At 40.9% G+C, this 27,145-nt stretch overlaps 1 protein-coding gene and 1 long non-coding RNA gene across 2 annotated transcripts; both read left to right on the top strand.

The window, feature by feature from the left end:
- The first annotated feature begins 8,129 nt into the window (after positions 1-8,129).
- On the top strand, positions 8,130-19,968 carry LOC115145896 (thioredoxin-related transmembrane protein 1-like). Its single transcript, XM_029687530.2, has 8 exons — positions 8,130-8,384; positions 10,857-10,972; positions 11,445-11,490; positions 11,938-12,066; positions 13,925-13,970; positions 15,877-15,978; positions 16,293-16,359; positions 16,674-19,968. The coding sequence occupies exons 1-8, from the start codon at positions 8,182-8,184 to the stop codon at positions 16,895-16,897; spliced, it is 933 nt and encodes a 310-aa protein (XP_029543390.1). The 5' UTR covers positions 8,130-8,181; the 3' UTR covers positions 16,898-19,968.
- Positions 19,969-26,497: 6,529 nt separating this feature from the next.
- On the top strand, positions 26,498-26,870 carry LOC135561559 (uncharacterized). The gene is made up of 2 exons (XR_010459558.1): positions 26,498-26,652; positions 26,810-26,870. It is a non-coding gene; the product is annotated as an uncharacterized LOC135561559 (long non-coding RNA).
- Positions 26,871-27,145: the final 275 nt, after the last annotated feature.

Below are 27,145 nucleotides of genomic sequence, written 5' to 3'. Positions count from 1 at the left end.
GTATAGCAGACCCTCATGCCAAAAGGAGTCAAAAGCTTTTTTGAAATCAACAAAGTATGAGAAGACTTTGCCTTTATTTGAGGTTATTTGTTTGTCAGTTAGGGTGAATATGTGGTCTGTTGTACGGTAATTTGACATTTACTCAGTACATTGTTTTCACTGAGGACATGTACGAGTCTGCTGTTAAGGATAATGCAAAGGATTTTCCCATGGTTGCTATTGACACATATCCACAGTAGTTATTGGGGTCAAATTTGTCTCCACTATTGTGGATTGGGGTGGTCAATCCACGGTTCCAAATATTGGGGAAGATGCCAGAACTAAGGATGAAGTTAAAGAGTTTAAGTATAGCCAATTGGAATTTGTGGTCTGTATATTTTATAATTTAATTTAGGATACTATCAACACCACAGGCCTTTTTGGGTTGGAGGGTTTGTATTTTGTCCTGTAGTTCATTCATAGTAAATGGAAAATCCTGTGGGTCCTGGTAGCCTTTAATAGTTGAGTCTAAGATGTGTATTTGATCATGTATATGTTTTGCTGTTTGGTCTTTATTATAGGGCCAAAAAGATTGGAGAAGTGGTTTATCCATCTCCGTTTTGGATAGATAACTCTTCGTGTTGTTTGTTTAGTGTTTTCCAAGAAGTGGCTAGAGTCTATGGATTCTTCCATGACATTGAGCTGATTTCTGAAGTGCTGTTCCTTCTTTTTCCATAGTGTATTTCTGTATTGTTTCAGTGATTCACCATAGTGAAGGCGTAGGCTCAGGTTTTCTGGGTCTCTATGTTTTTGGTTGGATAGAATTCTCAATTTCTTAGGTTTTTGCATTCTTCATCAAACCATTTGTCATTGTTGTTAATTTTCTTAGGTTATCTGCTAGAAATGTTTAGATTTGATAGGGAAGCTGAGATGTCAAATATACCGTAGGTTTTCTAATGCCAAGTTTACACCTGTACTATGTGGTAAACCGTGGGGTGTTGGGTTGAGCGTGCAGAGATTAACAGAAACACGGAGGTTTTAGTCCATAAACACAACTTCACTAGGACATTAAATAAACATAACAAAGAAAATCATGTAAGTTTGACTCGGTCCTTCTTCCTTCGCGGTGTGCCGCAGTACTCCTTATATTTGGCCTCCACGGCTGGTTGGCACTAACTCCCCTAATTACCTCCACTTGGAGCTATCCGTGTCGGGGTGCCCAGCTCATGTACTCCCAGCAGAGGGAGCCAACGTCGCATCACGTACCTCCCCTCTATTACCATCCCCAGGGTAGACCTCCTGGGATACCACAACTATTACAATGAAACATTTTGTCCAGGAAGTTGTCTAAAAGGGAAAAATTTGTCTAAATTTGTTGTTGCATAATGTTTTTTTTGGTAGGTTTCCACACTACTTTCCTTCCATCTATAGCATTTCTTAATATTATTCAGTTCCTTTGGCTTTGATGCCTCATGATTGAGTATGCTCTGTTCAAGTAGACTATGATTTTGCTGTGATCTGCTAGGGTTGTCAGTGGGCTGACTGTGATCACTCTGAGATACTCTTGGTTGAGGTCAGTGATAAAGAAGTCTACAGTACTACTACCAATAAATTAGCTATAGGTATACCTACCATAGGAGTCCCCTCGAAGTGTATCTGTTTTTGTTGCTTATGTTGTCATATTTGTGCCTAGGAGGGCATATGGGGGAGAGAATGCTGTCACCTCCAGGTAAGTGTTTGTCCCCCTGTTTGCTGAGGGTGTCAGCTTATTGTCCAGTTCTGGCATTTAGTTCGCCACAGACTAGTACATGTCCCTGGGCCTGGAAATGATTGACTTCCCCCTCCAGGATGGAGAAGCTGTTTTCATTAAAGAAAATGGCAATTCTAGTGTGAGGATATAGGTAGCACACAGGAGGACATTTTTCTCTGTTAACTGCTTTGTTCAGGGGAAGAACGACAGATGTTTACCTTGCCGGCTCAGGGATTCAATCCAGCAACCTTTCGGTTACTGGCCCAACGCTCTAACCACTAGGCTACCTGCCACCCCAATTTGACACAACTGTGGGAAGCATTGGAGTCAACATGGGCCAGGATCCCTGTGGAACGCTTTCGACAGCTTGTAGAGTCCACGCCCCAACTGAATGGGGCGGCAGGGTAGCCTAGTGGTTAGAGCGTTGGACTAATAATCGGAAGGTTGTGAGTTCAAAACCCCCGAGCTGACAAGGTACAAATCTGTCGTTCTGCCCCTAAACAGGCAGTTAACCCACTGTTCCTAGGCTGTCATTGAAAATAAGAATTTGTTCTTAACTGACTTGCCTGGTTAAAAAAAATAGAAGGAATGCTAATGCTTTGTACACTCAGTGGATGGTGATGAGAGGAAGTCCAGTGGTGAGAAGTTGGAAACGATGGAGCAAGATGAGACTTGGCTGACGTTCTGCTCACTTTCTCATCGATGAAACACCTGTTTGTTTGCTGTGCTTTGTTTGCTCACATTGGAAACAACAGTGATGACAAATCTTGTTTTCATCCTGCCTGAGACGGAACCTAAACCTGCTGCGCCCGTGTTCCATCGTGCGCTATCTTGCATAAATGTATTTTGTCCCCCTACACCAAACCCGATCACGACATGCAGGTTAAAATATCAAAACAAACTCTGAACCAATTACATTAATTTGGGGACAGGTCGAAAAGCATTAAACATGTATGACAATTTAGCTAGTTAGCTTGCACTTGTTAGCTAATTTGTCCTGGGATATAAACATTGGGTTGTTATTTTACCTGAACTGCACAAGGTCCTCTACTCCGACAATTAATCCACACATAAAATGGCCAACCGAATCGTTTCTAGTCATCTCTCCTCCTTCCAGGCTTTTTCATCTTTGAACTTATATGGTGATCGCATCTAAACTTTCATAGTTTTACCACAACAACCGGCAAAACAGTTCGTCTTTCAATCACCCACATGAGTATAACCAATGAGGAGATGGCACGTCGGTTCCTGCTTCTATAAACCAATGAGGAGATGGGAGAGGCAGGACTTGCCTCAAGATCTGCGTCAGAAATAGAAAGGAGTTCTATTTTAGCCCTTGGTGTCGCAGACGCTCATTGGCGCGCGCGAGCAGTGTGGGTGCAATAATTGAATAACATTGATTTCTAAATTTATTTTGCGACACGCACGCGACGTGTCCGGTCTGGACAGCATGTGAGAGTCAACCTGGTTTTTAATGTCTATGGACCTGATGCTAGCCTACTGTTACTCCTTTGCAGCAGAAGGTTAATTTGAAAGCTCAGCATTACCATTGGAACACAAAACAGACAGCAAATATTATCTACGATAATCAGAATTGCAACTAATTAACCAAAAAACTAAATAAGATCAGACTCTTTTGAGTGATGATTAGTACAGTTAAATACAGAACATGCTGGCATGGTGACTCTCTTTGTAAAAGCGAACTCAAATTGTCACAAAGTTAAGTGCACGAGTAGGCTATGTAGTCTAGATATCATATGACCATGATCCTTCCACCTGAAAATAAAAGTTAATGGGCTACCATCAAGACAACTGATCACAATTCAGTTTACCCCATGATGAAAACATATATCAATTATATATAAATTATACAATTATTTTCTCTCGATTCTGTATTTTTATATGATTGTAGACTATCTTTATCATTTATGCAATCATTTTGTCGTCATAAAAAATAACCTCAGACATACAATGTAATTTGGAATTCAAAAAGTATTCAATTATAATTGCATACTAAATGGATATTTCAAACATAGTATTAGAGCTATCCTCCATCTCCATCCTCTGTTCTCAGCTCTGTCATTCTGTTAGCCCCTTAGAAACCGGTCAGCCCCTCAATCTCGATTTTACAGAATCATTCACTCAGCTCTGTCATCAGATTCTGGATAGCACACCACACCCACTTTGCTGCACGTGCAAAGATCGTGCATGAGGGTGCGAGCCTCCTCGTAGTGCTGGCTCGTGATTGGTCTTTGTCAGCACGTGATCCTGTGTGATGAAAAGTGTAGTAGTAAGAATGGATCATTATTTAAAGAAATATCTTGATTTGTATCGAAAGTTTTCAATAATTCACACTGGTGAACGAATATGATCATAATAAATCAAATCAAAATCAAATCCATTTATATAGCCCTTCTTACATCAGCTGATATATCAAAGTGCTGTACAGAAACCATGCCTAAAACCCCAAACAGCAAGCAATACAGGTGTAGAAGCACGGTGGCTAGGGAAAACTCCCTAGAAAGGCCAAAACCTAGGAAGAAACCTAGAGAGGAAGCAGGCTATGAGGGGTGGCCACAGTCCTCTTCTGGCTGTGCCGGGTGGAGATTATAACAGAACATGGCCAAGATGTTCAAATTATCAAATAAACACATTATAGAGCCCAAAAAGGGCCGTCCAATTATAATTTTGGGGGCCGTTCTAGGCTTTCCTGATACCTGCTTACAAACTAAAATTAATGCAGGAAGCACCAGTGACTAGGTCAATTTAAAAAGTGGTCAGATGAAGCAGATGCTAAGCTACAGGAATGTTTTGCTAGCACCGGCTGGAATATGATCTGGGATTCTTCCGATGGCATTAAGTAGTTCATCACTTCAGTCACTGGCTTCATCAATGAGTGCATCGATGAAGTCGTCCCCACAGTGACTGTACGTACTGTATATACCCAACCAGAAGCCATGGATTACAGGCAACATTTGCACTGAGCTAAAGGGTAGAGCTGCCGGTTTCAAGGAGTGGGACTCTAACCCGGAAGCTTACAAGAAATCCCGCTATGCCCTACGACAAACCATAAAACAGGCAAAGCATCAATACAGGACTAAGATCGAATCGTACTACACCGGCTCCGACACTTTTTGGATGTGTCAGGGCTGGCAAACTATTACACACTACAAAGGGAAGCACAACCGAGAGCTGCCCAATGACACGAGCCTACCAAACTAGCTAAATAACTTCTATGCTCGCTTCAAGGCAAGTAACACTGAAACATGCATTCCGGACGCCTGTGTGATCATGCTCTCCGGAGCAGATGTGAGTAAGACCTTTAAACAAGTCAACACTCACAAGGGCGCAGGGCCAGACGGATTACCAGGACATGTACTCCGAGCATGTGCTGACCAACTGGCAAGTGTCTTTACTGACATTTTCAACCTCTCCCTGTCTGAGTCTGTAATACCAACATGTTTCAAGCAGACCACCAAAGTCCCTGTGCCAAAGAATACTAAGGTAACCTGCCTAAGTGACTACCGACCCGTAGCACTCACGTCTGTAGCCATGAAGTGCCATGAAGTGCTTTGATCATGGCTCACATCAACACCATTATCCCAGAAACCCTAGACCCACTCCAATTCACATACCGCCCCAACAGATCCACAGATGATGCAATCTCTATTGCACTCCACACTGCCCTTTCACACCTGGACAAAAGGAACACCTATGTGAGAATGCTATTCATTGACTACAGCTCAGCGTTCAACGCCATAGTACCCTCAAAGCTCATCACTAAGCTAAGGACCCTGGGACTAAACACCTCCCTCTGCAACTGGATCCAGGACTTCCTGACGGGCCAGGCCCCAGGTATTAAGGGTAGGTAACAACACATTTGCCAAGCTGATCCTCACCACGGGGGCCCCTCAGGGGTGCGTGCTCAGTTCCTTCCTGTACTCCCTGTTCACACATGACTGCACGGTCAGGCACGACTCCAACACCATCATTAAGTTTGCCGATGACACAACAGTGGTAGGCCTGATCACCAAAATTATGAGACAGCCTATAAGGAGGAGGTCAGAGACCTGACGGTGTGGTGCCAGGACAACAACCTCTCCCTCAACGTGATCAAGACAAAGGAGAGGATTGTGGAGTACAGGAAAAGGAGGAACGAGCACGCCCCCATTTTCATTGGCAGGGCTGTATTGGAGCAGGTTGAGAGCTTCAAGTTCCTTGGTTTCCACATCACCAACAAACTAACATGGTCCAAGCACACCAAGACAGTCGTGAAGAGGGCACAACAAAACCTATTCCCCTCAGGAGACTGAAAAGATATAGCATGGGTCCTCAGATCCTCAAAAGGTTCTACAGCTGCACCATCGAGAGCGTCCTGATGGGTTGCAGGTTGCATCACTGCCTGGTATGGCAGTACAGAGTGTAGTGCGTACGGCCCAGTACATCGCTGGGGCGAAGCTTCCTGCCATCCAGGACCTCTATACCAGACGGTGTCAGAGGAAGGCCCTAAAAATGGTCACACTCCAGCCACCCTAGTCATAGACTATTCTCTCTGCTACGGCACTGCAAGTGGTACTGGAGCACAAAGTCTAGGTCCAAGAGGCTTCTAAACAGCTTCTACCCCCAAGCCATAAGATTCCTGAACATCTAATAAAATGGCTACCCAGACTATTTGCATTGTCCCCCCTTTTATGTTGCTACTACTCTTTGTTATTATCTATGAATAGTCACTTTAATAATTCTACCTACATGTACATATTACCTCAATTACCTTGACTAACCAGTGTCCCCGCACATTGACTCTGTACCGGTACCCCCTGTATATAGCCTCGCTATTGTTATTTTACTGCTGCTCTTTAATCATTTGTTACTTGTATTTCCTATTTTTGGGGGTATTTTTCTTAAAAGTGCATTGTTGGTTAAGGGCTTGTAAAGTAAGCATTTTAAGGTCCACACCTGTTGTATTCGGCGCATGTGACAAATACATTTTGAATTGAATTGACCAGGGCTTTTGGCACAGCTAGGTTGCTACGCAGAAGCTGGCCAGCAGAGCTTGTGATTTCACGCTCAAAGACGGACAGTGCCACCTGCTAGTGGTATAGATAAAGCATGGACGGATGATTTTACGACGTTGAGGTCTTGAAGGCAACACGTTATTTGCTTGCCGCGTGACCAAAAGTGGCAGCGGACTATGCAACAAACTCAAATATTTAGCATTGGAAAACAGTTCTAAACTACGAAATTAAAAACCCACCCATCGTGAATTTTAATGTGACATTAAAGAATTGTCAATGTTAAAGTGATAGTGTAGAAATGAATGGCAATCAATATATTAGATAAGAAATGTAATAACAATTTAGTCAGAGAAATTATTAACAGGACGTTTACCCTTGCTGGAATTTTCCAATGCACATCTTCATTTGATGTGAAATGGCAGCGAGCGTGGACTAATCCACATAAATATTTGATAACTGATAAAGTAAGATACGTCTCTTACAAGATCCTTCACAGATGTTATCTTTGTAATTGTCTTATTTCTAAATATGTATTCATGTAGAAAGTGAATGTAGCTTTTATGAGTTAGAAAACGAGACAATAGAGCATTTATTTTTTGATTGTTTGCATAGTGAAATATTTTGGACAGATATTAACATATATATTAGTGATAAGTCGAGTAAACCTATAAGCATTACCAAATGTGATATTGTTGTTTATTGTACATACACGCACAGTGACTGCCAATATATTGTACATTTTAACATTTTATTGGGAAACATGTTCATGGGTAAGTTCATGGGTAATTTAAAATATATATATTTATCTAATTGATTTACAATATTATATAACATCCCTAACATATATAAATATCAAATGATCAAAGATGTGCCTACAGTATTTGTCAAAATGTGACTTGTCCATAGCGTAATATATGTGGATTTTTTGTCTCTTGTTTTATGTAGAATGTTTTTATGTTGGCTTTTTTTGTTGTTATGTGTGACATATTTAAGCAATAAGGTCTGAGGGGTTGTGTTATATGGCCAATATACCATGGCTATTGCTATTATAAACTGGTTGTCAATGTAATTAGAGCAGTAAAAATAAATGTTTTGTCATACCCGTGGTATACGATCTGCTATACCACGGCTGTCAGCCAATCAGCATTCAGGGCTCGAACCACCCGGTTTCTAAATTGGTTTGTACAATATTCGTGTAATGCAAAAAAATAAAAAGTAGAGGGTTGCCACTAGTTACCACAGCCACAAAGTCAAAATATCGTGAACAATTTTTTTAAATTTTTAGTTTAGCGTTAGACATAATGTTAGCAGTGTGGTTAAGGTTAGGATCAAATCTGATTTTAAGAAGATAAATTGTATAAATAGGCTGGGTTTAGCCATAATTATGACTTTGTGACTGTGGTAACTAGCAACGACCGACGAAGAGTTGACCTAAACATGGCGCCCTTGCTGGATTATAAAATCGGCGATGCTATGTTGTCTTCTTTACCTTTGCGATCAAAATCGATTCTCCTAACATGTTCACTAATTTTGGTTATTTACTTGACGTCGCAGCCAGCTTTGGCCAAACCGAGTAGCCTCAAAGAGATCACTGACGGAAACTGGGAAGACATCTTGGCAGGGGAATGGATGATTGAATTGTAAGTACAGCTAGCAAGCATGCTAAGCTAACTGCTTAGCTAGTCATATAGCTACGTTGTTCGGCAATAGTCCCGTTTTTTGTAGTCTTGAATCGGCACGTGTTGATTTTCAGACCACACCTAATCACCTAGTTCTGATCTTGATAAACTATCGTAGCCTTGGCGACATTGTTGCATAGGCTTGCAGCTAGGAATCTAAATGAAATGCTTTCAAGTAACACACGATAATCAGGTCCAATGAGGTGGAAAGCTCGCGTTCGGCTGCTGGATACTGAGTATTGTTGTTAGGCGTCTACATAGAATTAGCAGTGTTTCCACTAGGATTTCTTTAAGCAGAGGTGGCAAACTTAGTGGGGGTGGGGGGCACCATACAAAAAAATGTAGACCCCCTCTTGGCCACTGAGACAATTGCTGTTTTCAAGCTAATTTCCTGTAATTTTGTCATGGGGCAGAGAGAAATGTGCAGTTTTAAAGCCATTTTCTTGCATTTCTACACATTTTGCTATGGCTTATGCTGTGTTATGCTATCTGAGTGACTCAAACATTATAACAATCTATGGGGCCCCATGCCATGACATTTTTGGAATTTCCAACAGAGATTGCAGCACGGTCTGCATTTTTCATTGAGACCACACATACTATTCACACTTGATTTTTACACTCCCAAATATGAGATGAGATGTATACTATAACTTGAAGCAGCAAATTCTGAGAGAAAATCTGAGGTTGCTACATCAATTTTTTTTTAAACTTAAGTTAATGGTAGCTATATAGCCATTGACTCTTGAAGAATATAACTTTAGTTCAATTGGCTAACGCCATTAAAATCTAAAATATATATGCTTGTTTTACTTCATTGTTTGTAAACAATACAATTGTAAACCAACACTGTATAGCTTGCTTTTAGCTGTTCTGTTTACTGAAAAATGTGACTTATTTGAAATGCAGAGGTTACAGTTCAAATGTATAGCTCTCGAAAAGCCTTCTCCGTAGGATTTTCAGCTGTTACTTTCTCCCACGGTTGGCTGCATGTGATCTACAAATCCGACACTGTATTTTAACGTTTAGAAACATCAATAATAATCATCGCTAGCAAAACATAATTTTTTTTAACACACTATCGTTCAAAAGTTTGGGGTCACTTAGAAATGTCCTTGTTTTTGAAAGAAAATCACTTTTTTTTTTGTCCATTTAAAATAACATCAAATTGATCAGAAGTACAATGTAGACATTGTTCATGTTGTAAATGACTACTGTAGCTGGAAATGGCTGATTTTGAATGAAATATCTACATAGGTATACAGATGCCCATTATCAGAAACCATCACTTCTGTATTCCAATGGCACGTTGTGTTAGCTAATCCAAGTTTATAATTTTAAAAGGCTAATTGATCATTAGAAAACCATTTTGCAATTATGTTAGCACAGCTGAAAACTGTTGTGCAGATTTAAAGAAGCAATAAAACTGGCCTTCTTTAGACTAGTTGAGTATCTGGAGCATCAGCATTTGTGAGTTTGATTACTGTCTCAAAATGGCCAGAAACAAATACCTTTCTTCTGAAACTCGTCAGTCTATTCTTGTTCTGAGAAATAAAGGCTATTCCTTGCGAGAAATTGCCAAGAAACTGAAGATCTCGTACAATGCTGTGTACTCCCTTCACAGAACAGCGCAAACTGTCTCTAACCAGAATAGAAAGAGTGGGAGGCCCCGGTGCACATCAACAATGTCTACACTGTTTCTGATCAATTTGATGTTATTTTAATGTACAAAAAGTGCTTTTCCTTCAAAAACAAGGACGTTTCTAAGTGAGCCCACTACCGTTCAAAGGTTTATGCTTTCATATCAGCCCAAAATAATCTTTCAAATTAAAAAAGATATCCTTACTGTAGCAGTTTTGCACAGATCCATATGCTATGTGTGCCTCCAGTTGATGGACTACACTTCTTCACCAGTTACTTACACACAGGTGTTTGGAGCCCGCTAATTAGCACAGGTGGCCGCCTCTGTTTTTCGTAAACAAGCACTGTAACATGGAGATGTGTCCATGTGGGAACCCTATAAAGGTGTGTATGAAGTAATTATTTCTCGCTAATATGAAAGATGCGTTTCGTATGTTTCCAAAACCGAACCGCAAGCGATGCATTTTAACGTTCATTACGAGCGTTGGGGCTCTTAACAAAACTCCCCAGCCAGAAGATACTATCCTCCATGGGAGCTAAAGGTGGTTAGCTTCAATGAATGGGGTAGGTTGTGTTGACCTAGCTAAGGTATGCTTCAGTGTCCATATGAAGAACTCTGATTTTTAAATCTTTTTACAATCATAGATATGGCTAATGTTGATCATGCATAACATGTTGACAACTGCTACCATTGAATCTTGGGTAGTTGTGTCAGCTTATTTTGTTTGAAAACGGTCTAGCTAATGTTATTGTCATGCCAATGTTTGGCCTCAATTCACTCTTCCCCGGCAGCTTTGCCCCCTGGTGTCCGGCGTGCCAGCAGCTCCAGCCCATGTGGAATGAGTTTGCCGACTGGGGGGAGGACATGGGTGTCAACATAGCGAAAGTGGATGTTACTGAACAGCCTGGTATGTATACTCTCCTTCCCTGGCTGACTGCCTGCCCGACCGTCTGCTTGTCAATTACTTCCCTTTTCAGGTTTCACAGAGCTCCGTGATTAAGTTTCCCCTAGGTACAGATCTGCGATCAGCTCTCCACCCCCCAATCCTAACCTTAACTATTAGTAGGGAAAATGCTAAACTGACCCAAGATCACTGTCTATGGGTAACTGCACCCTACTCCTTTCACAGATAAATTAGGCGGGGAGGGGTCAGAGAGCTTTGTATTAAGGCCCTGGCTGTTTCCCACAACACCCACTATGTTTTGTAGTGTAGACAATGCATGTCATTCTATCTAGCTATAGTCCATTATTACCAGGTTTTTGTATACCTGTAATATTAGTCAAGAACAAAATGTTGGTGTCATTCAGAGAAAGTCATATTATATATATTAAGTCCTATTCACTAACATTCTGCTCTCCTTCCCCCACCCGCAACTTAGGTTTGAGTGGACGATTCATTATCACTTCACTTCCGACCATCTACCAGTAAGTTTTCTCTCCGTTTCGTGAAGTTGCTGTATGTCTCATATCCTGTTCTTCTCACAGATGCATGCCAACTAACCACTATGTAGACTGCCCTCACCAGTAAATGTGATCATTTCAGTTTATAACCCTCACTGGAATGTGAGAGGCTGTTAGATGTCTTCCCAGACAAAGTCTGAAGCTAAAATGTTAGTGTTTCTTTCTCATGTCTCTTTTTTTTGCCACTGTTGTGATCCTACGCCCAGTTTAGACACTAGCTTCCTATGTTGCTATAAAAAAGTAAATGATTTTCAATGGTAGAACTGTAAATATATAACCATATCGCTGAGTGGTGCAATAGGCAAATAAACTACATCTGTCCTTATTGTGGTTAATGCCACTATTGGCTTGTTAACCTGTTTTCAATTGTGTGCTAGATTTCTATGATAACTGTGTGTGTGTGTGAATCAGCTGTAAGGATGGTGTGTTCAGGAGGTACCAGGGGGCTCGCACCAAAGATGACTTCCTAAGCTTTATTGATGAGAAGAAGTGGCAGGGCATTGAACCGGTTTCTTCCTGGTTTGGACCATCTTCCTTCATGTGAGTGGATGGTTTGATCGTCAGTCTCTTCTCCATACTGGGTCGTTCTGTGTGAAACTTAAACAAAATCCTTTTTGGATCTTTCTGAAATGTAATGAAAAGGTCAACTCGAGATGGGGATGGGCATGAGTAATTGAGAACTCGAGTACTCAAACTGACGTCAACTCAATCTTTAACCAGAGATTTTAAAAAATATATATAATAATAATAATCTAATACTGTGTAACTATTTGGTTGAAAGTTTGTCTTGGAGACCAAGTTAATTTGCTTTGACTCTAGTGTTCCATTTGTACATATGCATTTGAGGGACCAAAAAGTATATAAGCCAAGCATCAGAGTTATGTTTCCTAAATTCCCTTTCCCTCCGTGTCTCACACCCTCCCTCTACTTCTGCGCCTACAGAGGTAAACGCCTAGTTATAAAAACGTATCTAACTGACGAGATACACAAGCTACATTCCTTGCCAAATGATAGTTTTATCACAAATTCAAAATGGACTGGTTGGCTGAAGTCGTGATTTGTGTTCCAACAATGAGCTGCAGTTTTGGAATAATTGCGTCATTTTCTGCTTAGGCTATTTTCCGGTTGTCACTAGTTACCACAGCCACAAAGTAAAAATTGGCTCTATCGTGTAAAATCATGTTTGGTCTTAATATAAGGTTAGTCATAAGGCTAACGGTGTGGTTAGGTTTTAAAATCAGATTTTAAGAAGCAACATTTTAGAAACAGGCAGGGATTACGACTTTGTGGCTGTGATAACTAACTTTAGTGGCGACCCTACCTTGCGAACTGCTTTTGGCCTTTAGAATTGGTTTTAAACGACTTTATATCAAAGGAGTGCCTTTTGGTTTGACAGCCTGTGCAGTTCGGCGCGAGATGACCGTTAGACCCGATGACGTGTTTCTGAGCATAGCTATCCGTCGCCATGACATCGCCTACAAGTGTGATTGGGGATTTCTATTGGAGAAGCAGTTTCTGCCTAACCTAGTGTACTTTTTTTTTTTTTTTTTTTTTCTCCATCTTGTGTTCTTGGCGGTAGTGCAATTGATTCCTACTAGGTGCGAAGGGCTTTGGAAAAGTGTTCCCCTTTGAACCATTTTAATTTGCCCGCCTACACAGCGGACCGGACCACGAGAGCTGTGGCTAAATCAAGTGCACTGACAAAGAATACAGCAAAGGGCTGCTGTTTTTATTATGTTAATAGGCTTACATTTTTTTCTAAGCCATGTTTAAAATGTAAAATAACAAATAAAAAAAGAATTGCTTTTTGACTGCTTCTTGACTCAGAGGTTGGTGACTGCTTTTAGAGGAAGGATGTTTCATACCTATTTATAGTTTCGGTCTAAAAGGTTTGTTGAGATATTTAAGGCTATAACATGAGTGACCTGTACCCAGTATGTGATATAGGGGTAGATGACTACATGGAAATGTATGGTAGCTATCTCATGAAGACAGCATCTTATTTTTACTCATTCTTAACCACATTGTTCTTCTCGTCAGTGACACACACTACACTTCAGAACCACAGGAAATATCAAATACTACACTCCAACCTCTCCTGGTAGTTACTTGCCACTTAGTTTTAGGTTTAGACATGCAACCAACAGACCCAAATGGCACCCTACTCCCTATATAGTTCACTACGTTTGACCATAGCCCTGGTCAAAAGTAGAGCACTATATAGGAAATGGGGTGCCATTTGGGATGCAAACCATGCTTATTTCTCCCTCTGTCAGCCACTGACACTTTAACCTGGTTAAAGTTTTTTGTTTTTAGCTGTTGATTATTTTAGCTGTTGATTATTAGATTCTCATTAAAAAAGTCTAAAAGGTATTTTATTCCTTTTCTTCCTCTGCAGGATGAACACAATGTCAGCTCTCTTCAAGTTGTCAATGTTCATTAGGGTGAGTCCTGCTGTTGCCTTCTCCCTGCGTGCTGTTAGAACCCATTTGTACCACACTTTGGAACAAGGCCTTTAGGGTTCTGGTCTGAAAATATTCATAACACTTGACTTGTTCCACATTTTGATGTGTTACAGCCTGAATTCAAAATGTAATTCTCACCAATCTACACCTACTGCCCCATAATGACAAAGTGAAAACATGTATTTAGAAATGTTAACAAATGTATTGAAAATGAAATCTAGAAATATCTCATTTACATGTTAGAATAACCTTTGGCAGTGATTACAGCTCTGAGTGTTTCTAGTTAAATCTCTTAAGAGCTTTGCACGCCTGGATTGTACAATATTTGTCCATTTGGTTGTTGATCATTGCTAGACAAACATTTTCATGTCGTGCCATAGATTTTCAAGCAGATTGAATTCAGAACTGTAACTCGGCCACTTAAGAACATTCTCAGTGATATTGGTAAGCAACTTTAGTGTAGATTTGGCCTTGTGTTTTAGGTTATTGTCCTGTTGAAAGGTGAGTTCATCACCCAGTGTCTGGTGGAAAACAGACTGAACCAGGCTATCCTCTTGGATTTTGCCTGTACCTAGATCCATTCTGTTTATTTTTTTTATCCTGTAAAAACTCTCCAGTCCTTATCATTACAAGCATACTCATAACATGATGCAGCCACCACTATGCTTAAATATGGAGAGTTGTACTCCATAATATGTTGTATTAGATTTGCCCCAAACATAACACTTAGTATTCATGACCAATTCAACTGCCACTTTTTTCCCCCCCTTTTTTTTTTTTTTTTTCTCTCCCAGCATTATTTTTAGGGCCTTGTTGCAAACCGGATGCATATTTTGGAATATTTGTATTCTGGGCAGGTTTCATTTTAACTCTGTTAATTAGGTTAGTATTTTGGAGTAGCTACAATGTTGTTGATCTATCCTCAGTTTTCTCTTATCACATCCATTAAACTCTAACTGTTTTTAAAGTCACCACATTGGCCCCATTGTGGAATCCCTGAGCGGTTTCCTTCATCTCTGGCAACTGAGTTAAGGACGCCTGTATCTTTGTAGTGACGGGGTGTATTCATACTCCATCCAAAGTGTAATTAAAAACTTCACCATGCTCAAGGAACTATTCAGTGTCTGCTATAATTTCTTTTTACCATTCTACCAATAGGTGCCCTTTGCGTGGCATTGGAAAACCTCCCTGGTCTTTGTGGTTGAATCTGTGTTTGAAATTCACTGAGGGACCTTACATATAATATATTTTGTGTGGGGTACAGAGACGAGGTAGTCATTCAAAAATCATGTTAAACACTAATGCACACAGTGATTCCATGCAACTTATTTGACTTGTTAAGCACCTTTTTTACTCCTGAACTTATTTAGGGGTTGAATACTTATTGACTAAGGACATTTCAGCTTTTCATTTCTATTTCATTTATACATATTTCTAAAAACATAATTCCACTTTGACATTATTGGGTGTTGTGAATTTAATCCATTTGAATTGAGTTTGACACTTGAGCTATAGGCTGTATTTGTTCTCCCCGGCTTATCTAAAATGCAGTATTTTGAATTTCCACAACCTGCGGGTTCTCTCCATCACCCTCATGTATAGACTCTAGAAAAATCCACTGACATTTTGGGGTATTGAGTAGGACAGTGACTAAAAATCTAAATTGAATCCATTTGACATATTGGCTATAACAACTAAATGTGGAAAAAGTTGAGGGGTGTGAATACTGTCTGAAGGCACCCGTATAGGGAATAGCTGCCATTTGGGACACATTTTCACATGATTTGTGAACAATTTTAGGAGAATGTTATTCTTAAACATGGTCAGGGTGGTTTGACTTTAACTTACCTTTTTTATTGCGTTCCTGTTGTCCTTTCCCATCCAGCGTTGCCATAACTACCTGACGGAGCAGTTGGGTATTCCAGTGTGGGGCTCGTACATCATCTTTGGACTAGCCACTCTCTTCTCTGGCCTAGCCCTGGGACTGGTACGTTGAAGTCATACCCCTTGATATGTGATCCCTATGTATTCTGTCTTTGTTTGATGGATTTTACTTGCACTTTGATTTGAATGTACTTATAATGTAAGGTGTCCTGAAAGGCATCTGACAAAGTATTATTTAGTAGTATGTGCATACCCTCCATAGTGGGCCACCTATACAAAATGTGAGCAATGTAGGAAACATGTATGACTTTGGATGTTATTGGAGGCAACGGGCACAAGAGATTAATATCTTACAGTAACATCAAGTCTGCTCTCCTCAATAACCTCACCAGCCTCCCTTGTGCCTTCTCTTCCCAGATACTGGTGTTCATAGCTGATTTTGTCTTCCCATCACGACGATTTAACTCTCCAAACTACTACCAGAGTGAGTATGAGATGACAGCGAATCCATGTTCATGCAAATGCAACTTTGCGAAGTATGTAGCACTGTTTATGTGCCGACATTAAGCAAGAACTCTTAGAGAAGTTATAGAGGAAGAATACATGTAATCATTTATCATAAACATTTCTTTCGAGAACAGACATTTTTTGTATTCTTCCTAAGTTGTGACCCAGCTTCATAATCATGCGTGCATACATGTTTTAATTTAGGAGCAATGGCATGGAGTATATAATGTAACATATTTGTTATTGTCATGTTCTGTTATTCACATTGCTTTTGTCACTTTCCTGTTCCAGAGAAACAGACGATGGAACAAGCCAGGCTTATTCAGCAGCTGGAGGAAGAGCAGGAGGCCGATGGAGAGGAGGATGATGAGGAGGACGATGAAGATGGAGAACAGGAGGAGGTCTGGAGGAGAGCGTCTCCAGTGGGCCGTCCCGAAGCCAGAGGGCCGGGTTACCCAGAGGAGGTCTTGCGAAAGAGGGTGGTTGGCAACCGTGAGGAGGAGGAGGACTCCTAGAGGGCTGGAGGGGAACTGCAGATGCCGCCTAACGCCCGTGGGAGATGCGGCGGGGCTGGGGAAGCAGCCCGGTTCGGGGCCCGAGCTCATATTTATAAAGCGCCTCAGAATAGGAGTATTGATCTACGATCAGTTTTGCCTTCTAGATCATAATAAATAAGATTACATGAGCAGGGGTAACTGATCCTAGATCACCACTCTTACTCTTTCATGCTTTATGAATATTAGACCTGGCAGCAGTAGAGTTTACAGCAGGCCGCTTACAGAGAGCCCTAGCGACGCCCCGGCGACGTCGTACTTCCTGTATTCTCCCTCTGCTTCACCGGGAGTGCTCTGCTTTCACCACCAGCACTCCTGAACTGGAGGTGCTACTGTACACTCCCAAGACTAGGGTTGTGTTCATTATCTATCCTTTGAAGAGAACAGACTGAAACAGGCAGGGTTTATCCAAATTTGTCCAATCTAAAATGCTCATTTTCCATTGCGTTCCCTAATGAACCAATTAAATTGGGTGTGGTTTAGGTATGGAGTGCAGTAGAAATGGCACATTTTTTGCCACTTTTATGCTATGCATTTCTTTAGTGTTTATTGAATCTCTTTGTGCGTTAATCCATGTTTTAACAAATTATATACAGCTTGTGTTTTGTGCATTTCATTGTATGATATATTCCATATAATCTAATATGTACTTGTGTTTTATCTCCTTTTCACTGTTTTTGTATCTCAGAAATCGCATTTATTTTCATCCAAGTCTTCCTTGACAGAACGTGCATCCACCCACCGTGCTACTCCATAATGGTTTAGAATGGTTAAATATTGTGCAGAAGTACATCTGGAACCTCTTTTCCACCTTCATAATGAGTGCAGTTGGCAAGCTTTTATACAGGAACTTGTGATCAAATCTCTTCGGGGCAGGGACTCTCCGTTTCCATTTGGACTTTAATCAGCAATGGCACAAAGATGTTGACTTGAGTTATGATGCTCTGCTCTGGCTCTACAAGACTGGACGGTTTAATCTCTTGTTGCCTGCCTGGTTTTTATTAAGTTTCACACCAATGTATGAAGGCTTGTGGTGCTAAACCTCCCTGGTGAATGTTGTTCAGTATGGATTATTAAAGAGCAACTGAACGTAATAAGGAATTTATCCTTAAAAAAAACGGCTGGTGTTGCATCGGTATGAGTCAAACATTTTATTCTAGTGTCAAAATTGACTATGAAGTGGAAATGGGATCATTTCGCTCCTGAAGTCAGTCTCGTCCATAACAGGTTTATGAGATGATTAGGAAAAAATGGTGTGTCATGGAATGAAGGGTTTATTTTTTTATCCTGCCCCCAAGTAATCATCAATTTGGAGCACAGTGTCATGGTCAATTTGGTTTGACTATCTTTATGGGGCTAGTTAGAATTACTTAAGGTACATGGGACAATATTTTAAAATATCAATACTGCCAGATTTCAATTACTTAATGTCAATTTTTGAAATTGTAGAAATTAATATATATATATATAGAAAGCATTTGAGGCAACTAAAATGTGCGCAATATTAAAATTATGTACCATTTTTCGTCCAGGTTTAGCCAGAGTAGGCCGTCATTGTAAATAAGAATTTGTTCTTAACTGACTTGTCTAGTTAAATAAAAGGGTACATTTAAAACAACTGAAAAGAAAAATAGCACCAACAATAGGATATACAAAGTCAAACCAATTTTGAGCCAGCTGAAGCTTGCTAGCTAGTTTGCTTGCTAGTCTAGGCTACTTCCAGATACAAGTTCTGGTTTGATGGTTTCAAGTGATCTAGAAGGTTGAGTAACTGTGTACTGTTTTGTCAGAGTGAAAGTACAAACACTTCCCTCATTCGAACACACACAAGAGACACCCACATCAAAACATGCCTCCATAACCCAGATGTTGTTCTCAGTTGCATTTACTGAATGATGAGAATTGAAACCGAGGCTAAATCAGGAAGTTCAGCTCCACTTTAATACTGAGTTCATAACCAACTAGAAAAGTGGTAATTAGCAGTTGGGAAGTCGTAAATACCAGTTGGATGCGTTCAAGTGTTTTGAACTTGTTGAGAAACGCTGATTGGCTAATAGCCAACAAGCGGTGTCAACCATAAACAAAAAGTACAGCTGTCATGCTTGTGAACAAGTTGTAATGTTCAAAAAACAGATTTATTTACATAATGTTTTTTTGCGTTTAAGTGCTGAAATTGTATGTTATCGAGGTCATATTCTTAGTAGGTGACGTCAGAGGTCAGCATGTGGGAGAAGTCGGAGCTCAGGGATGATAGACAAGTTTCCCACTAGTAATTAGCAGTTGGAGAGGTGTTCAAGCGGATTTCTCCTAACAGGGCCATACTGGGGCGCGTTCACAACACCAACCTGTTACAAAGATATTGTGCTGTAAAATGTAAATAACCTTGTTTTGTCAATCTCCACTGTAAAGCTAATATCCACCCCTTTGTAAAGCTGGCAGTGGACTGTATTTTGGATTTGTAGCTTATGTTGTGTTCACCTGTGTGTGTGATGTTCTTCCATATTAATCAGAACCGTTTATGATTATTGATTGGTAATGGGCTGTCATGTCAGTCAGCCGTCAGACACAATGCATGCCCGTCGTTACAGCTACAATTATTAAGGGAGTTCTTTAATAGCCTGGTCCCAGATCTGTTTGTGCTGCCTTGCCAACTCCTATGGTCACTCTGGCTCTTCTATTTTTGGACAAACTATGGGTGTTTCTCAATACTACTGCGCTCCTCACTCCCATGCTCCTAAGTGCAGTCTTTTAGGGCATTCTCTTGAGTGTGACATTTATTAGGACGAGAGTGTGGAAACGCATACGTTTTACATTTGAGAAGCGCTGCACACTCCCGCGCTACTGCATTACCTTTTGGCCGTTTACAGTAAATTGTGTCATCAACATGTCGGCTGCTCATCTACAGTATGCTGGACTTTCCTGGATCACAACTACCCTTGATAACATGTAATATGTCAAAACATTTGTAGATCTGAACATCAGATTTAGTTTAATATTGCATTATTGTCAGTAAAGCAATTGAGACTTTTTAATCTGTTTTGTGTTTTGTATTATTTAGCTACATAGACATTTGGAAGTAAAGACCAACAAAATCCAACTTATCACATGGCATGTGCATGGGCTCCATGAGGAGGAGAGAAGAAGAAGAAAAAAAGCATATGGTTCTCAAACACTTAAAAGAGATTGTCAGAAGTTTTATTGCAAGAGTTACATTTAATTTAAAGAGCTGGGTTGGAGAGGCCGATGCTGCCGCCCACTGTCGTAACAGCAGCGGTGTAGTGCAGGTATAGGGTGCCCCCTGGCAGAAAAGACAGAACTAGACAGCATTGCGCATGGTGATCCTAGCCACCTTGCTTCTACATCTGCATTGCTTGCTGTTTGGCGCTTTAGGCTGTGTTTCTGTATAGCACTTTGTGACATTGGCGGATGTGAAGAAGGGCTTTATAAAAACATTTGATTGAATCATTTGTGCCAGGTGTGATATACCTCCTAAACAGCTCGGGCTAATGGTCCTATCGACCCAGTAAGGCCAGCAGGCTAGTCTCTTTTTATTGGTATGTAACTGTTATGAATGTTGTATTGTCAATTTGTTTTATACTGTATTTAAACGCCATTTTAAACGTGTACATGGTACTGCAACAAAATGTCCCCATGGGGACAAAGTCAGTAAGTAAGATATGTAGTCATCCTGATGAATAAGAATACAGAATTGTCCCTTATATCTCAGCACATGGACCAAGAAGGCCGTTTTCTAATGTTGAATTGTACCTTACATGGATTTCATTGTATATTCATCCCACCAAGGGCAAAATTTGGTGTTTTTAGATTGCTATAATAGATTATTTTAGCAGGTGACCTAAATTATACACTGATCAAAAATATAAATGCAACAATTCAAAGATTTTACAGAGTTACAGTTCATTAAGGAAGTGAGCCAATTGAAATAAATTAATTAGGCCCTAATCTATGGGTTTTCAAATGACTGGGAATACAGATCCAATTCGGTTCTGTTGATCACAGATACACCATCAAAGTATGTGAACACCTGCTCATTGAACATCTCATTCCAAAATCATGGGCATTAATATGGAATTGGTCCCCCCTTTGCTGCTATAACAGTCTCCATTCTTCTGGGAATGCTTTCCGCTAGATGTTGGGACATTGCTGAGGGGACTTGCTTACATTCAGCCACAAGAGCATTGGTGAGGTCGGGCACTGATGTTGGGTGATTACGCCTAGCTCGCAGTCGGTGTTCGAATTCATCCCAAAGGTGTTCGATGGGGTTGAGGTCAGGGCTCTGTGAAGGCCTTCCACACTGATCTTGATAAATAATTTCTGTTTGTACCTCACTTTGTGCACGGGGGCATTGTCATGCTGAAACAGGAAAAGGCCTTCCCCAAACTGTTGCCACAAAGTTGGAAGCACAGAATCGTCTCTAGAATGTCATTGTATGCTCTAGCGTTGAGATTTCCCTTCACTGGAACTAAGGGGCCTTGCCCGAACCATGAAAACGGCACCAGACCATTAGTACTCCTCCACCAAACTCTACAGTTGGCGCTATGCATTCGGATAGGTGTTCGCCTGGCATCCGCCAAACCCAGATTTGTCCGTCGGACTGCCAGATGCTGAAGCATGATTCATCTATCCAGAGAACCCGTTTCCACTGCTCCTCATGGCGGTGAGCTTTACACCATTCAGGCTGTTGCTTGGCATTGCGCATGGTGATTTAAGGCTTGTGTGCTGCTGCTCGGCCATGGAAACCAATTTCATGAAGCTCCCGAGGAACAGTTCTTGTGCTAAAGTTGCTTCCAGAGACTGTTTGGAACTCGGTGGTGAGTATTACAACCGAGGACATACGTTTTTTACGCGCTTCAGCACTCAGCGGTCCCGTTCTGTGAGCTTGTGTGGCCTAACACTTCATGGCTGAGCCGTTGTTGCTCCTAGACGTTTCCACTTCACAATCACAGCACTTACAGTTGACCGGAGCAGCTTTAGCAGGGCAGAAATGTGATGAACTGACTTGTTGGAAAGGTGGCATCCTATGACAGTGCCATGTTGAAAGTCACTAAGCTCTTCAGTAAGTTAATACTATGGAGATTGCATGGCTGTGTGCTCAAGTTTATACACCTGTCAGCAACGGGTGTGGCTGAAATTGCCGAATCCACTCATTTGAAGGGGTATCCACATACTTTTGTATATATAGTGTATAACAAATATACCAAAAAACTATTGAGGGCAAATAAATAAGATTTTACCATTCAGACACTAGCTAAGCGACATGGCCAGGAATCAGATTTGTATCTGACTTCAAACCAACTATGAGGGTGCCTTGAAATGTGGCTTGAAATATCTGATTCCATGTGCTTTTTTACTGTTTTCTATAAATAAAGAATCAACTGATGTTTGAATCCAACTTTTCTTGTCACTCCAGTACCTTGACGGAAATCTACATTTATTAGCTTACTCACAATCGGTAAAATACTGTGAAGTCTTACAATGATGTCTAGAAGTTTCATTTTTAGCATTTACTCTCGTTTTCAGCCCAAGCTTTTAGTACATACATTTTTTTTTGTGACAGGATTTGAGCTTGTAAAACCAATATTGTCCAGTGGGTGGCAGTCTTTCACTTATTTTCCACAGCAGAAAATCAACATTTTCAAATGTGCTATCATGGGAGCAATTTTATTTTTCTCTCTCCTCCATCTTCTCTCGCCTCCTTTGGAAAAAGGTCAAAGGTAATCGAGGAGAGTGAACCTGGACGAAAATGCGCTTGTATGCAATGAGAAGCTCCTTCTCCACTTACTTATCATCAGGCAAGTTACGTTTACTGGATGTATCCAGAAATAAATGTGAAAAGTGATAAAAAAAAAAAAATTAAGTTCGTTGTGCAAGATGTTTTATATACTGAACTTAGATATAAATGCAACATGCAACAATTTCAAAGATTTTACTGAGTTGCAGTTCATATATGGAAATCAGTCAATTGAAATAAATCATTAGGCCCTAACCTATGGATTTCACATGACTGGGCAGTGGTGCAGCCATGGGTGAGCCTCCCTCAAAACTTGAGACATCTGTGGCGTTGTGTTGTGTCACAAAACTGCACATTTGAAAGTGGCCTTTTATTGTCCCCAACACAAGGTGCACCTGTGTAATGATCATGCTGTTTAATCAGCTTCTTGATATGCCACGCCTGTCAGGTGGATGGATTATTTTGGCAAAGGAGAAATGCTCACAAACAGGGATATAAACAAATTTGTGCACAACATTTGAGAGAAATCAGCTTTTTGTACAGATGGAAAATGTCTGTTCATGAAACTTGGGACCAACACTTTACATGTTGAAGTTATTTTTGTTTAGTGTAGATAAAATGATAAGTAGCGTATCAATTTTAAATATGTGCATGCTTTTTACCTCCTACAATACAACAGCTGGGGGTGGCATATATCAAATCTCTTCCACGGTAGGATACACTTGTGCTTCCTTGCCAAAAGGAGGCTATTGAGGAGGGGTGGACCTTCTATTTGCCTACTAATGCATTGACACGCTCCTCGTCCACTCTACCACTTATCGATTTCCCGGTCATGGAGTAGAGAGGAAGGAGGATGGACTTTTGCACAAATGAGAAAAAGACAATGACTGAGGAGTATGCTCTGCTCTGGAGGATTCCTGGTATGCGCTCTGGAGGATTCCATCGTGATACACGCGCTGTATCACACGCACTGTATATATATATTGTATACACAAGTGTCTCTGTCCATCCCGCTTATTGGCTGTAAAGAGAGTGAGTGAGTTTAGTGCTGTCATGTCACAGTAGATGTGTAGTGCTGAGTTGCAGTGTGGTGTTGGGTCACTCCTTAATCACACAGCACTACACTCACTCTCCGTATTAATCACACAGCAGGCAGAAGAAGGGCAAACACACACACACACACACACACACACACATACACACACATAAACATCTATCTTTGCATCTCTCTATGGTTCAGTCAACCAGTGAGAGAGGCAGGATCATATAGCTTCAAGTCAAATTTTATTGGTCACATATTTAGCAGAATTGATTGCGGGTGTAGTGAAATGCTTGTCATATGGTTGTTTTTCAGCTGGATGTTTGTGGTTTGAGGCAGCAAACCCCTTCTGGTCTCTGGACCAGGGGCTTCAAGTCAAACAGGCAGGCCTCAACACAAAAATACCCCTCTTTCCCACTAATTACTGAAAGGCACAATAAGCCAATATCAAATTATTTCTGGGTAACAGTTAAGTACCTTTCTGTGATTGTTTTCAATTAAAATGGTCAAAAAAGAAACTAAAATAGTTTCTTGGCAAGAGCAATTTCTCAAGCATTAATTCTGCTAGGACTGTCTGGGAGTGGTCTGAGTTGGGAGGAGGAAAACTGAAAACTAGCTGTTATTGGCAGAGAGGTTCTGGAACTCTCTTTCTTATTTGTCTATTGTCTATTTACCAAAACTCCATCCCATCAAAACAGGCTGAAATGTCAAGCAGTCTTTTCAAACAGTTCTTATACTTAAAGCACATTATCGCAATTTGCACAATTTCACAGTATTCCAACCTCACTAGTGTGGAAATACATATAATACATATAAATACAGGGAAATCACATTTTGACTGCACTGGGGCTTTAAATAGATGTGTGCTGTGCTGTATGGATGTAAAGCAATTCAAATGAACTCCCAGAGTTATCCCATGCTTGTTGGGTAGTACAGAATCAGATTCACAGGAAAAAACACAGTTGCTGAAATAAACAATGAAATGGTTTATTAAGTTCATGTGTTGAATTCTGAAACGCAGCCCAGAAAGGAACATATCCCAGTGTGGGAAAAGCTGTTTTCTTTAGTGGTCTATTGCACCCAGCACCACTGAGGTGGAAACCGTGACTCAGGTTAGGGCACTCCGCTCCCTCCCTACCCATGCAGGGTGGTTTTAGGGAGGTCCTCCTCCACACCCCAGGATAGGGACGCGCAGTTAATCTAGGAACAAGATGGGCCAGTCCCAATTTGCTACCTACCCCTTCCCCTTGGCTCTAAACCTCATCCAGCAACACGATCATTGTGTACTGTAATAACACTGTGCTTTCAGGGGGGTTCCATAGAGGGAGCAGGAAAGCCATACACAGAGCCCCAGGCTTCATGTGGTACAGGCCATAGGAGCTATGGTTCCCCATTACAGCTCGCCTCCCTTTTTCCTGCTACACTTACTTTGTTGTTAAAGAACTGGATGACATCAGTATATAGGGTGTATTTTATGCTTATTACATCTGCCTGTGTGTGTGTGCGCCGGTGCACGCCACGGGCAACAAGGCATCATTTGTTCTTGGAGTCTGGACTGGTGTTTCCCTTCAGTGTCTGTTTTTCGGCTCATGCCTCTAGTATAAAATGCCTCAAAACCCATGACTGTTACTGAGTGTATGTTTGCCATATGTTGAGAAAGGGGCTCTGCTAACAGGTCTTCTCTCTACCGTTGTGCGCAGTAAAAAATCCAAAGAATTTTTAGGGAGAAAACCATCCATGTGTCTGTCTCTCTGTGTGTACACACTGGACAACAATAGCAGCAGGGGCTGCCGTAAGAATAAGCACTGCACTGCTTCCAAAATGCCACTCTTTATTCCGCCACTGTGGGCAGTTTACCCTGCATTCTCAGCACGATCAAATATAAATATCACTGTCATGTCTACCTCTGAAAAGCCTCCCGGTGAAGCAATAAAAACAATCAAGCATCCCAGAAAAGTGCAAAAAATAGCCCACATTAACCTATGTAGCCCAAGAAATAAGGTTCATGAAATCGATAACTTGCTAGTAACAGATAGCCAGTATATGAATGTTGGTTGCTGGATCGATCGTTGCTGGATCCAAACCCTGAGCTGACAAGGTAAAAATCTGTCGTTCTGCCCGCTGAGCAAGGCAGTTAAACTGCTGTTCCCCCGGCGCCGTGGATGTCGATCAAGGCATCCCTCCGCACCTCTCTGATTCAGAGGGGTTAAGTGTGGAAGACACATTTCTGGTGAATGCATTCAACTGTACAATGTATCTCACCCAAAGCCTATTATTGTGGGAAGTTGCTATAGACCACCAAGTGCTAACAGTCAGTATCTGGATAATATGTGTGAAACGCTTGATAATGTATGTGATACAACAGAGAGGTATATTTTCTGTGTGACCAAAAAAATTGATTGGCTTTCATCAAGCTGTCACACTCAAGAAAAAGCTTCAAACTGCAACTAGTGCCTGCAACCTGGTGGAAGTTAACAGTCAACCTACCAGGGTACATACAAAATCACTCACATGTATGGATCACATTTTTACTAATGCTGCAGAAATGTTGCTCTAAAGCAGTATCCACATCCATTGGATGTAGTGATCATAAGATACATGTACATAGTAGCCATATGTAACTGACAGTTAGACTTACAGGTTATGTCGTTGTCTTTTGTTTGAATTGTTTTACGTGTCCGCTGTGCTGGGGAAATGCTAAGCCAAGCGGAACTACGTAGCTAATACTGTTGTAACGGGGATCCTTATTGTAGCAACACACTTTTGGAGGGAAGGCAATCCAGCGCTGTGTTAGCTAAATTTTCATGTCATCGGGTGTAGTTCGTAAAGGTTGAAGCGTGTATGTTAGGATGAAGTGTGAATTCATGCCAGGAATAATAATTGTGAAGTTTGATTTCCTCCCTTCTGTAATAAGCAGCCAATGAGGTATTTTTCCTTTATTCATGTGTTTAATCTGATATTGTTATAACACTGGTTAAACTGTTATGTATGTAAGCACTTCGGAGTTATACCAAGCTAATAAGTCACTTGTAAGATAAGGTTGTAAGAGTGTGCTTAACTGTATTTTTCATTTACTTTATAGTTCTCACGGAAGGTGATAATTCTGACTAAAACTACAGAATAAAGCCGCCAGTTAAAATCCAGGAACGGTTGTGCTCGTGGTTACTGAAGGGAGCTTCACCATATCTAAGAAAACCAACGTTTCAAAAGCCTGGCCAAAAATAGTGTACCTGAGGTCATACTAGAGGTTTTGTAGTGATCCCTATGTTGATGATGTAAAGAATATTTGCTGGTCTGTGGTGTGTAACGAGGAGCAACCAGACGCTGCACTTGAATCATTCATGCAATTGCTTATTTTAATTACTAATAAGCATGAGCCCCTTGAATAAAATTACTAAAAACGGTTAAATCCCCATGG

This window comes from Oncorhynchus nerka, linkage group LG18, assembly GCF_034236695.1.
Source record: "Oncorhynchus nerka isolate Pitt River linkage group LG18, Oner_Uvic_2.0, whole genome shotgun sequence".
NCBI lineage: Eukaryota > Metazoa > Chordata > Actinopteri > Salmoniformes > Salmonidae > Oncorhynchus > Oncorhynchus nerka.
Note: the sequence above shows the minus strand (reverse complement) of the source record. Positions and strands in the feature narration are given on the sequence as shown.

Coding starts and splice junctions, on each gene's coding strand:
- LOC115145896 (XM_029687530.2), top strand. CDS start 8,182: ATGGCGCCCTTGCTGGATTATAAAATCGGCGATGCTATGTTGTCTTCT. Junction 10,973..11,444: donor GGATGTTACTGAACAGCCTG/GTATGTATACTC, acceptor CCCGCAACTTAG/GTTTGAGTGGACGATTCATT. Junction 13,971..15,876: donor AGTTGTCAATGTTCATTAGG/GTGAGTCCTGCT, acceptor TTTCCCATCCAG/CGTTGCCATAACTACCTGAC.